The sequence below is a fragment of the Anolis sagrei genome, chromosome 4 (assembly GCF_037176765.1).
Source record: "Anolis sagrei isolate rAnoSag1 chromosome 4, rAnoSag1.mat, whole genome shotgun sequence".
Taxonomy (NCBI): Eukaryota; Metazoa; Chordata; class Lepidosauria; order Squamata; family Dactyloidae; genus Anolis; species Anolis sagrei.
The window spans coordinates 159,861,583-159,874,727 of record NC_090024.1 but is presented as its reverse complement, the minus strand read 5'-3'; the positions used below and the strand labels follow the sequence as shown (position 1 = coordinate 159,874,727).

General features: G+C 42.8%; 1 protein-coding gene across 1 annotated transcript in view; it reads left to right on the top strand.

Moving 5' to 3' along the window:
- The first annotated feature begins 2,838 nt into the window (after positions 1–2,838).
- Positions 2,839–13,145, top strand: part of AK5 (adenylate kinase 5) — a 121,874-nt gene continuing 111,567 nt past the window's right edge. The window contains exon 1 of the mRNA XM_060773755.2: positions 2,839–3,121. Within this exon, the coding sequence (XP_060629738.2) occupies positions 3,062–3,121 (60 nt within the window). The 5' untranslated portion in view covers positions 2,839–3,061. The remainder of the gene's footprint in view (positions 3,122–13,145) is intronic.

Sequence of the window (13,145 nt, the reverse complement as noted above, 5' to 3'; positions counted from 1 at the left end):
ACTCCTGGCATTCTTTCAGGGCACTTCCAAACAGCCTCATAATCTAGGACAAATAAGTGGGTCAAAAATTGCAGTACCTGATAGCAAGTCCAAACACAGAACTATCAGTCCTGGTAAATTTATTTATTTATTTATTATTCAAACTTATATGCCGCCACTCCCCTGGGACTCGGAGTGGCTTACAAGAACAGGCTAAAATCTAACACAATTTAAAAACAATTTAAAAACAGCAATATCAAGGATCAAAGGCCTGTCGAAACAGATATGTCTTACATGCCCTGCAAAAAGCTGATAAGTCCTGCAAGGCACGGACTTCAGGTGGCAGAGTATTCCAGAGTGATGGTGCCACTGCTGTAAAGGCTCTGCATCTGGTTGCTGTTAGACGCAAGGTCTTGACATTGGGAATTTCCAACAAATCTTGGTCCTCAGAACGGAGGGATCTCAGGGGTTGGTAGGTGATGAGGCGGTCCCTCAGGTACATCAGCCCCAGACCATGCAAGGCCTTAAAGGTGAGTACCATCACTTTTAAAGTGATCCGGTGCTCAATTGGTAACCAATGCAGCTGCAGTAAGATTGGTGTTATGTGGCATCTCATCGGAATTCCCGCAAGAAGCTGATCAGCTGCATTTTGTACCAACTTGAGCTTCCGGATCACGTTCCCTCAATGTTCAGAAATGTTAGTTTGTAGCAGATTTTAGAAATCTCGAAGATGGATGGGGGACATGCAGTAGATTACTTTTACTTTGTTTAATTAACTCTTCAAGTTGTGCTGAACCTCATAAGCGCTGATATGGAAATATGAATGTGCACACAAGCAGATTTCTTGTCATGATCTCTCCTTACCTTCATGTTGCCTTTACTTTTTCCCTCTTGAACCCCATTTCCCTTTGGGTTCATTTGCCTGCCATGCTGGTGCCCACTGTGTAACTGCAAGCTATGCTTCATTTCATAAACATCAGACCAAAGGAGTGGTTGCAGAGAGTTGTTATGGAAATTGCTTTCCAATTGTGCTTCCATTGTGCCGTTACCTTCCTGTTGGAGCAGTGCCTATTGATCTACTCACATTTACATGGTTTCAAAAAACTAGATTGGCAGAAGCTGGGGCTAACAGCAGGAGCTCATGCCGCTCCCCAGATTCGAACCGCTAACCTTTCGGTCAGCAAGTTCAGCAGCTCAGTGGTTTAACCCACTGCTTCAGTTTAAGTGGGGACACTGCTAGAGAACAGGACACAATGGATTCTAATGGCAAGGAAAGAGATTCTAGCTAAACCAGTGTTTCTCAACATAGGGGTCAGGACCCCAGGCAAGGTCGCGAGGAGGTTTCAGATGCCAAAGACCATCAAAAAACACAGTATTTTCTGTTGGTCATGGGAGTTCTATGTGGGAAGTTCGGCCCAATCCTATCATTGGTGGGGTTCAGAATGTTTTTTGATTGTAGGTAAACTATAAATCCCAGTAACTACAACACCCAAATGTCAAGGTCTGTTTTCCTCAAACTACACCAGTGTTCACATGTTAGCATATTGAGTATTGGTGCGAAGTTTGATCCGGATTCATCATTGTCTGAGTCTACAGTGCTCTCTGGATGTAGGTGAACTACAAGTCCAAAGGTCAAGGTCAATGTCCACCAAACTCTTTCAGTATTTTCTGTTGGTCATGGGAGTTCTGTGTGCCAAGTTTGGTTCAATTCCATCCTTGGAGGAATTCAGAATGCTCTTTGATTGTAGGTTAACTATAAATCCCAGCAACTACAACACTCAAATGACAAAATCAATTCCCCCCAACCCCACCAGTAATCAAATTTGGGCGTATGGAGTATTTATGCCAAATGTGGTCCAGGGAATGAAAGTACACCGGGACTCTGGCACAGTTGGCTGGGAGTTAGCTGCATTAAGATCACTACTGACCAAAAGGTCATGAGTTCGAAGCCAGACTGGGTCAGAGTGAGCTTCCGACCAATTTGTGTAGCTTGCAGCCCGAAAGACAGTTACATCTGTCAAATAGGAAATTTAGGTACCGCTTATGCAGGGAGGCTAATTTATGATGCCATAAAAATCTCCAGCAAGCATGCAAAGAATGAGTAAGTACTTCATCGGTGTCACAAATGGACGATGAAGTGACAGCTCCCCTGGTGGCCAGAATACCCTCATGAAAAAGCTGGAATGTTATATAGCCTCTGTGTGTCTGTCTATCTATGTTGTGTGTCTATGGCATTGAATGTTTGCCATGCATATGTACATTGTAATCCACCCTGAGTCCCCTGCGGAGTGAGAAGGGCGGAATATAAATACTATAAATAAATAAATAAATAAATACACCCTGCATATCAGATATTTATATTACAATTCATAACAGTAGCAAAATTACAATTATGAAGTAGTAATGAAGTAGTAATTCTATGGTTGGGGGTCACCACAACATGAGGAACTGTATTAAGGGGTCGTGGCATTGAGAACCACTGGTTTAAGAGGAGACAGTTGAAGCAGTGCTAGGGAAGAGGACACAATGGATTCAAATGGCAAGGAAAGTGATTCCAGCTGAACCTTCCTGAAGGTGAGAGCTGTTTTAGGGTCTCCTCCCTGAGAGGAGGGAGGAGTGTGTTCTTGCCTGGCAGAAGAGGGTTGGACTGGATGGCCCTTTCCACTTCTAAGCTTTGACTTTGCAACAGCTGAATGTGTGACTTGCTCCCGTGATTCTTGCCTGGTGGCGCACAGAAGAAGCGCGTGCTTGAGTTGTCCCCGGCATTCACTGCCCTCCCCTTTGTGGTCCTTTCCGCTCCCCCCCCCTCCCTCCTCCTCCTCCTTTGTGGAGCCTCCCACCTGCTTCTCCCTCCCTCCCTCCCTCCCTCCCTCCCCGAATTCGGCTTCCTTCAGGTTGTCTGGGCGTCTCGATGCGGCTCCGGCGGAGGGCGCACAGCTCTTCCTCCTCTCCTTGCCTCCCGGGAGGCGCCAGAGGCTAGAGCCCGAAGGAGAAGAAGGAGACGCAGCAGTAGCAGAGCGAGGAGCTGCTCCCAGTTCTCCTCTTCCTCCTCCGCCGCTCCCTGTCCCCTTCTCGCGGCGGGATGAGCACCTGCGACGCCAAGGAGTACCTGGCCAAGAGGGAGATCCCGCAGCTTTTCGAGGTAGGACACCTCTCAAGTTCGCCCAAAGTCTGCAGCCTGGAGAGGGAGGCAGCGCAGGAGCAGAGGCCAGGCGAGGCTCTCTGGGAATGGGGCAAAGCGGGCAATGATTCGGGCGCTGCTTCCTTGTCCTGGCATCCAGGCGCCCTCTTGGGAGTCCCGCTCGGGGCGCGTCTCATTCCATCGCATGGGGCCGGGCTGCCTTCAGCCAACAAGCCCTCTCTTTCTCCAGTCTGGGGAATCTTGCATCCCTCGCCCCTTGGACATTCATTCCCCGTTGGAGCCCCTGAGTCTGGGTGGAGGCTGCCCTCTGCAGGCAGGAAGGGAATGGGGGCAGCAGCAGCAGCACCTCCTCCTGATGCAGGCACTCCCCAACTTAGGAACAAGGTCAGCTCTGTAGGGTTGTTCTTAAGTTGAATTTGTATGTAAGTCGGAACAGGTGCAGTTTTTAAGTGTAACTCAAGACTTATACATAGTAAAGGTAAAGGTTTTCCCCTTTACCAACTCTGGGGGTTGGTGCTCATTTCTAAACTGAAGAGCCGGCTTTGTTCATAGATGCCTCCAAGGTCATGTGGCTGCCATGACTGCATGGAGCGCCACTGCCTTCCCGCCAGAGCTGTACCTATTGATCTACTCAGATTTGAATGTTTTCAAACTGCTAGGTTGGCAGAAGCTGGGGTTAAAAGCAGAAGCGCACCCTTCTCCCCAGATTCAAACTGCCAGCCTTTTGGTCAGCAAGTTCAGCAGCTCAATATGTATACATAAACACACACACACATACATATGGTACTGTTCCAGTATCTCGGCGGAGGCCATTACCTGGTGTTAGAGTAGTGGTTCTCAACCAGTAGGTCCCCAGATATTTTGGCCTTCAGCTCCCAGAAATTCTAACAGCTGGTATACTGGCCGGGATTTATGGGAGTTGAAGGCCAAAGCACCTAGGAACCCAAAGGTTGTGAACCACTGCGCAGGAGGGAGAATGATAGTCCTTTTTGTGGGGGTGGAGAGTTGGTTGAAGGAGGAAAATGATTTCCCTCTGTTTTCCTGTTATTTCCTCCACCCTTGTGGAAACAGCCCTTGTTTATGATATGGGAACCTTGGGGGGGGGGGGGGGATAATGCACAAAGACAGGGAATGGTTTCCCTCCAACTCCCCCCCCCTCCCCATAAAATGGACTATCCTTCTCTTTCCAGCCCCCCTTTTGGAGATGATCCCAAATAATGGAACAGTACCACCCATATATATGGTGTCCGCAAAGTCTCTTTGGGCCCTCTGGTGGCACATTGGGTTAAACCACTGAGCTGCTGAACTTGCTGACTGAAAAGTTGGTGGTTCAAATCTGGGGAGCAGGGTGATTTCCTGCTATTAGCCCCAGCTTCTGCCAACCTAGAAGTTCGAAAAATTGCAAATTTGCATAGATTAACAGGTACCGCTTCTGTGGGAAGGTAATGCCGCTCCATGCAGTCATGCTGGCTACATGACCTTGATGTCTACAGGCAATGCTGGCTCTTCGGCTTAGAAATGGAGATGAGCACTAACCCCCAGAATCGGACACAACTAGATGTCAAGATGAAACCTTTACCTAAAACTTTGTGGGTTTTTAAAATACATTATAACAATTCTCAGTGAGCTTCTGACACGATAAATAAATACAATTCAAATGGTAAACAAACTTTATGCACACCCTATATATACATATGCATATACACACACACACACACAAGCTTCAGTTAGCATATGGAAGGGTTACCAAGTCTGTTGTGTTTCTTTTGCTGTCTGTGCCCCTGTTCCGATTTCACCTCACTTTCCATTCCTGTGATTTTGAAAACTGTGGATTGCTGTGGAAACAAGGATTGGTGATAAAGCTTCAGTGGAGACACTTTTCCCCAATGATAATTCTTTCAGGAATGATTTTCTCTTTCTAGGGGTCGATTTCTCTTACTTCCTGTTACTCCCTGTTATCTCACCCCCGTTTGTAACCATGAGTTGTTTGTAAGTCGGATGTTTACAACTCGGGGATTGCCTGTACTGTAGAATGAATGCTGTTTGCCATCACTTTAACTGCCCTGGCTCAATGTTATGGAATCAGGGGAGTTTTAATTGTACAAGGTCTTTGGCCTCACCAAACTCCCAATTCCCCGGGTTCCATAGCATTGAGCCACAGCAGTTAACGAAGCACCAAACTGCATTCATTCTACAGTGTAGCACGTCTGCTTGCTTTAGGTATCCAAATCCAATGCCCTTGCCCTAGGCAAACAGATGGCATTTCCAGATGCTTTTGCTCCAGCCCTGCCTCAGCTTCTTTCCACTTCCCTTGGCTCTTGTGTGGAGTGTCAGGCTCCGGGCTCTACTTTGAATGGGTCTGAGGATGCTCTCCTTCCTCTGGTGCCTCTGTTTATTTTGTAACTCGGCATTTAAAAATAAATCAGGCACCGTGACCTGGGGAATGTGTGTGGAATTGGTGATCGGAAGGAAGGCACAGGCATGTGCCACTGCATGTGATGCAACCTAAAAAACCCACATCCACACCTTTTGCTTCCATGGTGCCTGGGTTGGATAGAGATACCCTGTTATTTTGTTCTGGGTTGCATCTCTCATGCGTACAGTGGTGCTGAAAAGGGTATATGCCCTCTGGCCGTAGTGGTTTCCAGTCTGTTACATTTTAAAGTGACAATGTGAAATCCACTGTGTAGGCTACTTGAAATGAAAAGGTGTTTGAAAGTACTACCTGTAAATGTTTGCTATACCTTGAGTGAAACTGTTGAATGAGGATTTAAAATATGAATTTCTTATTATCTCTTGATATCCTTTCCCCGTTTATCTTGTGAAATTGTTTTAGAGGGATTCCAAGCACATTTTATATTAAACCAAGTGTTTCAAGAATATGGTTATAAGGTAAAAGCTTCGTTATGATTCATTTAATTTCCGAGGAAATTAATTGTTTAATTGTAAAATCTCAGGAAATGACAAAAGGTGTGTAAATAGTGCTAAGTGTTAGAACAATCTAAAGGTTTTCCTGCTATTTGGTTGTTGTGAGTTTTCTGGGCTGTGTGGCCATGTTCCAGAAGCATTGTCTCCTGACGTTTCACCCACATCTTTGGCAGGCATCATCAGAGGGGTTTGTTGAACAAACCACAAAAACTCTGATGTGGGTGAAACGTCAGGAGAAAATGCTTCTGGAACATGGCCATACAGCCTGGAAAACTCACAGCACCCAGTGATTCCAGCCATGAAAGCTTCTGACAGCACATTTTACTGCTTTTGATGATGTGATCATAGACAAATATATATTATGTTGAATACTGTATGTATCAACTCCAAAGTAAACCATACTCAATTCATTGGGAGTACTCAGGTAATTTCATCTATGGTTTGTAGCCTAATAGGTGCAAAGCTACCTATGCAGTCGACCCTCTGTATCCACAGATTCTGTATCCACAGATCAAACAGCCCATGCCATGGCTTGAAAAGATTAACAAAAAAAAATCAAATGTATGTTGTTGTTGTTGTTTCTACCCTGCTTTATCTCTAAAAAGAGACCCAAAGCTGCTGACAATAAAAGCCATACAATATATAATTTAAAACCTAAATAATGTACACATTAAAATAGAATAAAAATAAAAAATATTAAAAATACATAATTACAAGCAATAAAACCATTTAACATTTTTTAAAAATACATAAAGCACAAAGCACAAACCCTGATTTTGCCATTTTATATATAGAACATAATTTTATGATGCCACTCCATATACTGGAATTTGAGCATCCATGTATATAGTGGGATTTGGTATCCACATAGGAGTCCTGGAACCAAACCCACTTACAAGTCTGAGAACCCTTCCATACAGGCCCTATATCCCAGGATGTGATCCTAGGTTTTCATTTTATCCCAGATTATCTGGCAGTGCAGACTCATATAATCCAGTTTAAAGCAGAAAACCTGGGATCAGATCTTGGGATATAGGGCCTGTCTGAAAAGGCCCTAAATAGGAGTTAATCTCAGTACCTGGGGATAAATCCTGTTGAACTCAGTGAAGCTTTATTCTCAATAGACATATATAAGATTGCATCTTTAATATTATTTCAAGAAGCTTGTTATAGGATGCCCTGACTCCTGTTTTAGGGATGGAAGCCTGAGGCAGTTGGATAACATTAGGTGACTAGGGCTTTTCACAAATTATTTGCCAGAGCAACACAATGCTGGTGGTCTTGTCATTCAAACAAAACTCTGCTGTGAAGATTGATTTCTGCAAGTTGAACAAATGTATGTGTCATTGCTCATTCTCCAAATACATGCTTATGATTTATCCCATTACTAGACAGATCAGGAAACCACACTCGTTCCTTTCCGTCCTACTGCAACTCTCTGAGGCCTCTTCCACACAGCTGAATAAAATCCCACATCTGCTTTGAAGTGGAATATACGGCAGTGGGGACTCAGATAACCCAGTTCAAAGCAGATATTGTGTATTGATATTCTGGGCTGTGTAAAAAAGTTACAAGTAATGTCAGAAAGGCCTGATTTAATAATGTGAGAAGTTGTATTTTAGCAGCACTCAGGTCCACCCAGAAAATATATTATTTGTTCCTCAGCATTAATCTGATATTTGAGCTTTGGCTGCCTCATAGTAGAAATCCTATGGTATATATATCATGTGTATTAAGAAAAATGTTAGGGCCCTTCCATGCAGCCCTATATCCCAACACATCAAGGCAGAAAATCCCACAACAGCTGCTTTGAACTGGGTTATCTGAGTCCATACTCAGTTAATGTGGGATTTTCTGCCTTGATATTCCGGGATGTAGGGCTGCCCTTAGAGGCAGTATCAACAACTGAATAGACAATTCTGTGGCCTTATAAAATTATTTATTTATGACATTTATATGCTGCCCTTCTCACCCAGAAGGGGACTCAGAGCAGCTTACAAGTAATATGTAAATACAATATATTATATTATCAGCATAGCACAATATTAGTATTATATATTAATATTGTACTATACTATTATACTGTAATATTATTAGTAATATTAAATGTAATATAACATATATAATAATATATTATTATTAATAGTATATTGTTTAACATTATAACATTATCAATATTATATGTATATGCAATATATTATATTATTAGCACAACACAGGAGACAAGGTGAAAGTGTCTTCCTGGTCCCTCTCTTCACTCTGGTCACAAAGCAGCAGTTATTAATGTTATATGAAATAAAAATGCTATTTATTTTATTTATCGTGTCAGGGGCAACCAGACCATTGTATTACATTTCTAACAGAACAAAACAAACAAAGAGATTAAAAAAAAAAACACAAAGTTTGCAGGCTTGGTAGTTGATTAAATGTCCTTTGACCAGTATCTGGCCACATGGAGTGCCTCTGGTGTTGCCACAAGAAGGTTCTCCATTGTGCATGTAGCAGGGCTCAGGTTGCATTGCATCAGGTGGTCAGTGGTTTGCTCTTCTCCACACCCGCATGTCGTGGATTCCACTTTGTAGCCCCATTTCTTAAGGTTGGCTCTGCATCTCGTGGTGCCAGAGCGCAGTCTGTTCAGCGCCTTCCAAGTCGCCCAGTCTTCTGTATGCCCAGGGGGGAGTTTCTCATTTAGTATCAGCCATTGGTTGAGGTTCTGGGTTTGAGCCTGCCACTTTTGGACTCTCGCTTGCTGGGGTATTCCAGCGAGCGTCTCTGTAGATCTTAGAAAACTATTTCTTGATTTAAGTCATTGACGTGCTGGCTGATACCCAAACAAGGGATGAGCTGGAGATGTCGCTGCCTTGGTCCTTTCACAATTGGCTGGTACTTTCCGGCGGATGTCAGGTGGTGCAATATCAGCTAAACAGTGTAATTTCTCCAGTGGTGTAGGGCGCAGACACCCCGTGATAATGCGGCATGTCTCATTAAGAGCCACATCCACTGTTTTAGTGTGGTGAGATGTGTTCCACACTGGGCATGCATACTCAGCAGCAAAGTAGCATAGCACAAGGGCAGATGCCTTCACTGTGTCTGGTTGTGATCCCCAGGTTGTGCCAGTCAGCTTTCGTATGATATTGTTTCTAGCACCCACTTTTTGCTTGATATTCAGGCAGTGCTTCTTGTAGGTAAGAGCACGGTCCAGAGTGACTCCCAGGTATTTGGGTGCGCTGCAATGCTCCAGTGGATTCCTTCCCAAGTGATCCTCAGAGGTTGGGATGCTTGTCTGTTCTTAAGGTGAAAGGCACATGTCTGTGTTTTAGGTGGATTAGGGATCAGCTGGTTTTCCCTGTAATAGGCAGTAAGAGCACCTAGAGCTTCGGAGAGCTTCTGTTCAACCATCTCAAACTTCCCTTCTTGAGCACGAATGGCACGATCATCAGCATAGATGAAACTCTCTGTCCCTTCTGGCAGTGGCTGGTCATTTGTGTAGATGTTGAACATGGATGGAGCAAGCACGCTCCCCTGAGGCAGGCCGTTCTTCTGTTTCCGCCATCTGCTTTTCTGGAACTCAACAAAAAAAGCTCCTGTTTTGTAGCATGTTTCCTATGAGGCAGGTGAGATGGTAGTCCTTTGTGATATTATACATTTTTCTCAGGAGGAGGCGGTGGTTTACATTATCATAGACTGCTGACAGGTCTATGAAGACAGCTCCTGTGATCTGCTGCCTTTCAAAGCCATCTTCTATGTACTGAGTCAGGTCCAGCACTTGCGATGTGCAGCCAGCTTGTGATGTGAAGCCAGCTTGCTGTGGAATCAGACAGGGGTCTATTTTTTCCATAATTCTATGCAAAATAAGTCTCCCCAGAATTTTGTAAAGATGACATAACAGGGAGATTGGTCTATAGCTTTTTGGATCATTACAGTCTTTGCCTGGCTTCAAGATGGCGATGACTCTTGCTTTCCTCCAGAGTTTGGGGATCTGACAGGATGCAGTGCAGTTGTTCATCAGCTCCAGCAGCCAGCGCCTTGCTTTTGGACCGAAGTTCTTGATTTGTTCCATCCGTAGATCATCCAGGCCAGCTTCTTTGCCATCTTACATTTATTGAGAGCCATGGCCAATTCAGTAGATGTAAAGGGTTCATGAAGGTTATTGTTCTCAATCTCTTGTTGTCTGGCTATTGGTTTCTTTCCTATTTTGGTGGCAAGGTTGGGTTTCCCATTCTTCAAGAGTTGGTGTGCTATCTGATCTGCCTTTATGTTGGCATGGGTATTAATTTGAGGGGTCATTTCTCAACCGTCTTAGCAGCTTCCACGCCTTCTGGCTATAACATAGTTTGATTATATTGTATTGGTTACAGGCAACCTTTTGTATACACGATTTTTTGAAGCAACGAAAACTTCTCCTTGAATCTTTCTAGAGAGATGTCTTTCTAGAGAGATATAAACATTATGTATATATTATGCCATCTTGAGTTTTGCGGGTGAAATAGAGACAAACTGCTAATATTCTCGAGAATCAAACAGCAATTATATAAAGTGGTTGTTTTACAAACATTTTCACATTAAAATAGGACATTTTCATTGTATTGTTCATTTGCACAACTTGAACAATACAAATTACTACTGTAAGATGCACTTGGATGTTAAAAGCAACAGCTGATAAGATCCATTCATATTCAGTATTTTAAATGAAATTCTTTGTTTATATTCTCTACCTAAAAAGCAGCTAATAAACTTATTTGTTTATTCAAATCTTCTATCTTAATTCATTAGATCTTCAATTGTGTGGTATTTAATTTGATCTTCTCGGCACATAATTCTACAGCGTATCAATTTATTGTGATGATAATGACTAAGCAGGGTCATCTGTCTGCAAACCACTTAAACTGATCTATACAGGCACCTATTTGATCGGGGAAACTGGCATTGAGTGAGATTGTGATCTTTGGAATGGTTTATGAAAATAGGTACTAATCCATTCTGACTTGGATACATGCTAAATTTTTATCTTCCAAAAAACATGCTCAGATTATAATTTTATACAAACCGAGTGAGCATTTGCACATCCAGAAACAGCATGTCTCTCTGACCTTCTAGCACTATATCATTTTGGTATGCAAGTGGGAAATCATGTTGTCAAAAGTGTCTGGTTTAGAGTTAAAAACATGCATCTGGGAGGTTTTTGGAGTTCAGTCCCTCTAGTAAACAAGTAAAGTGTGTGAAGTGTATATGTCTTGATTTAAAGGGTATGTCGTTATGTCTCCCACCCCATCCTGTAGCAAGATAGGAATATAAGAAACCGTCTCATGCTGAGTCAGATCGTTGGTTCATCTAGCCCAGGACTGTCAACTCTAATAGCAATTCAGGGTTGCAGGCAAGACTTAAGTAGCATGATCTGAATATCCATATTCATAGTCAATATCCCATCCAAACATACTTGACCCAGCTTAGTTTCCCAAACCAGGTATATTCACTGGGGTGTAACTACAGTAACAATTACACTTGTGATGTGGTGTTTGTGTCTTTGTGCATGTATGCCCAGCGGGTGGGGAAACTCCTTGAAAGGACTAAACTTGCTGATTGAGTTCAGATAGAGGAAGAGAGAAGTTAAGGAGTTGGCACTTTTCACTTTGGATAAGGTTGTGGCACTTTCATTTGTGGAGCCCCCGGTGGCACAGTGGGTTAAACCTTTGTGCCGGCAGGACTGCTGACCAAGTCAATGGTTCAAATCTGGGAAGAACAGATTAAGCTCCCTCTGTCAGCTCCGGCTTCCCCTGTAGGGACATGAGAGAAGCCTCCCACAAGAATGGTAAAACATCAAAAACATCTGGCTGTCCCCTGGGCAACATCCTTGCAGACAGCCAATTCTCTCACACCAGAAGCAACTTGCAGTTTCACAAGTCGCTCCTAACACACACAAAAATCAGTTAGGTATTTAGGTGAGGATAAATATTTTTTAGTGCAGTTTCTATGTTGGATATGTTTCTATTTTGTATTTTGTATTTTTTATGGAGAGCTTTTGAGATTTGCATTCAAATGTTGCAATACAAATTATGATACATGTATACCATAAAATCAATGCAGTTTGACACCACTACAGTTGCCAATGCTCAATGCCATGGAATCATGGGGGTGGTAGCATTACAAGGTACAAGGCCTTTAGTCTTCTCTGCAAAAGAGTCTTACCAAACTACAAATCTTATGTCTTACCAAACTACAAATCCCAGGATTCCATGGTATTGAGCTATGGCATTTAAAGTGCTGTCAAACTTTATCAAATCTACAATGTAGATGCATTCTAGGTAGCACAGGCAAACGAGTCCTGCAGTTAATTTCTGCAGTGGCACCTTATTGCATACTTTGAACTTTTGGACAGTGTACATGTGTCGTGACACAAGGGATGTTGGTATCAGCTGTGGTTTGGTTTCGGGACCTTTTGTGAATACTAAAAATCCATGGATGTTTAAGTTCTATTATATGGTGTAGAAAGTGGCACTTCTCATATAAAATGGCAAAAGTATCCTTTTTATATGCTTAAAAAAATCAGGCCAAGGATGGTTGAATCCCTGCATACTACAAAGGAGCAACTGTTTAAGATATATATTGTGATTGGAACTGAGATTGCAATATTAAATTATAGTTGATCCCATAGCACCCAGAAAGATGTCCATGCACATATCATAATAGCCCACAGAACAGCCTTGATATATTGTCTCTGAAGAGAAGCTCTATACAATGTATACATTTCATTGTGTCCATGATGACAATAAAAATGAGCTAACTTGCATTTTTTAATTGATTTATTAAATATTCATGGTTTCAGGCAGGGTTGTGGTGAACTATTCATTAGTTTTTCCCATCTGTGGCTATAGATCAGGGAAGTTTATTTCCAAGTTGCTGCTTGAGACTTATAAAACAGTGAAAGTGAATAAATAAGTAATAAAAGGAAATCACTTAAAAACCTGTTGGGTAGCAGGAGAGACTAATATTTTGCCATCAAAAGAGATCAACAGTAGTGCTTCGTGACACAAGTGGGTATGTAAATAACAGGGCCTGGCAATTTCAAATCCATATTCGGTGGAGGCTCCTTCTTTGG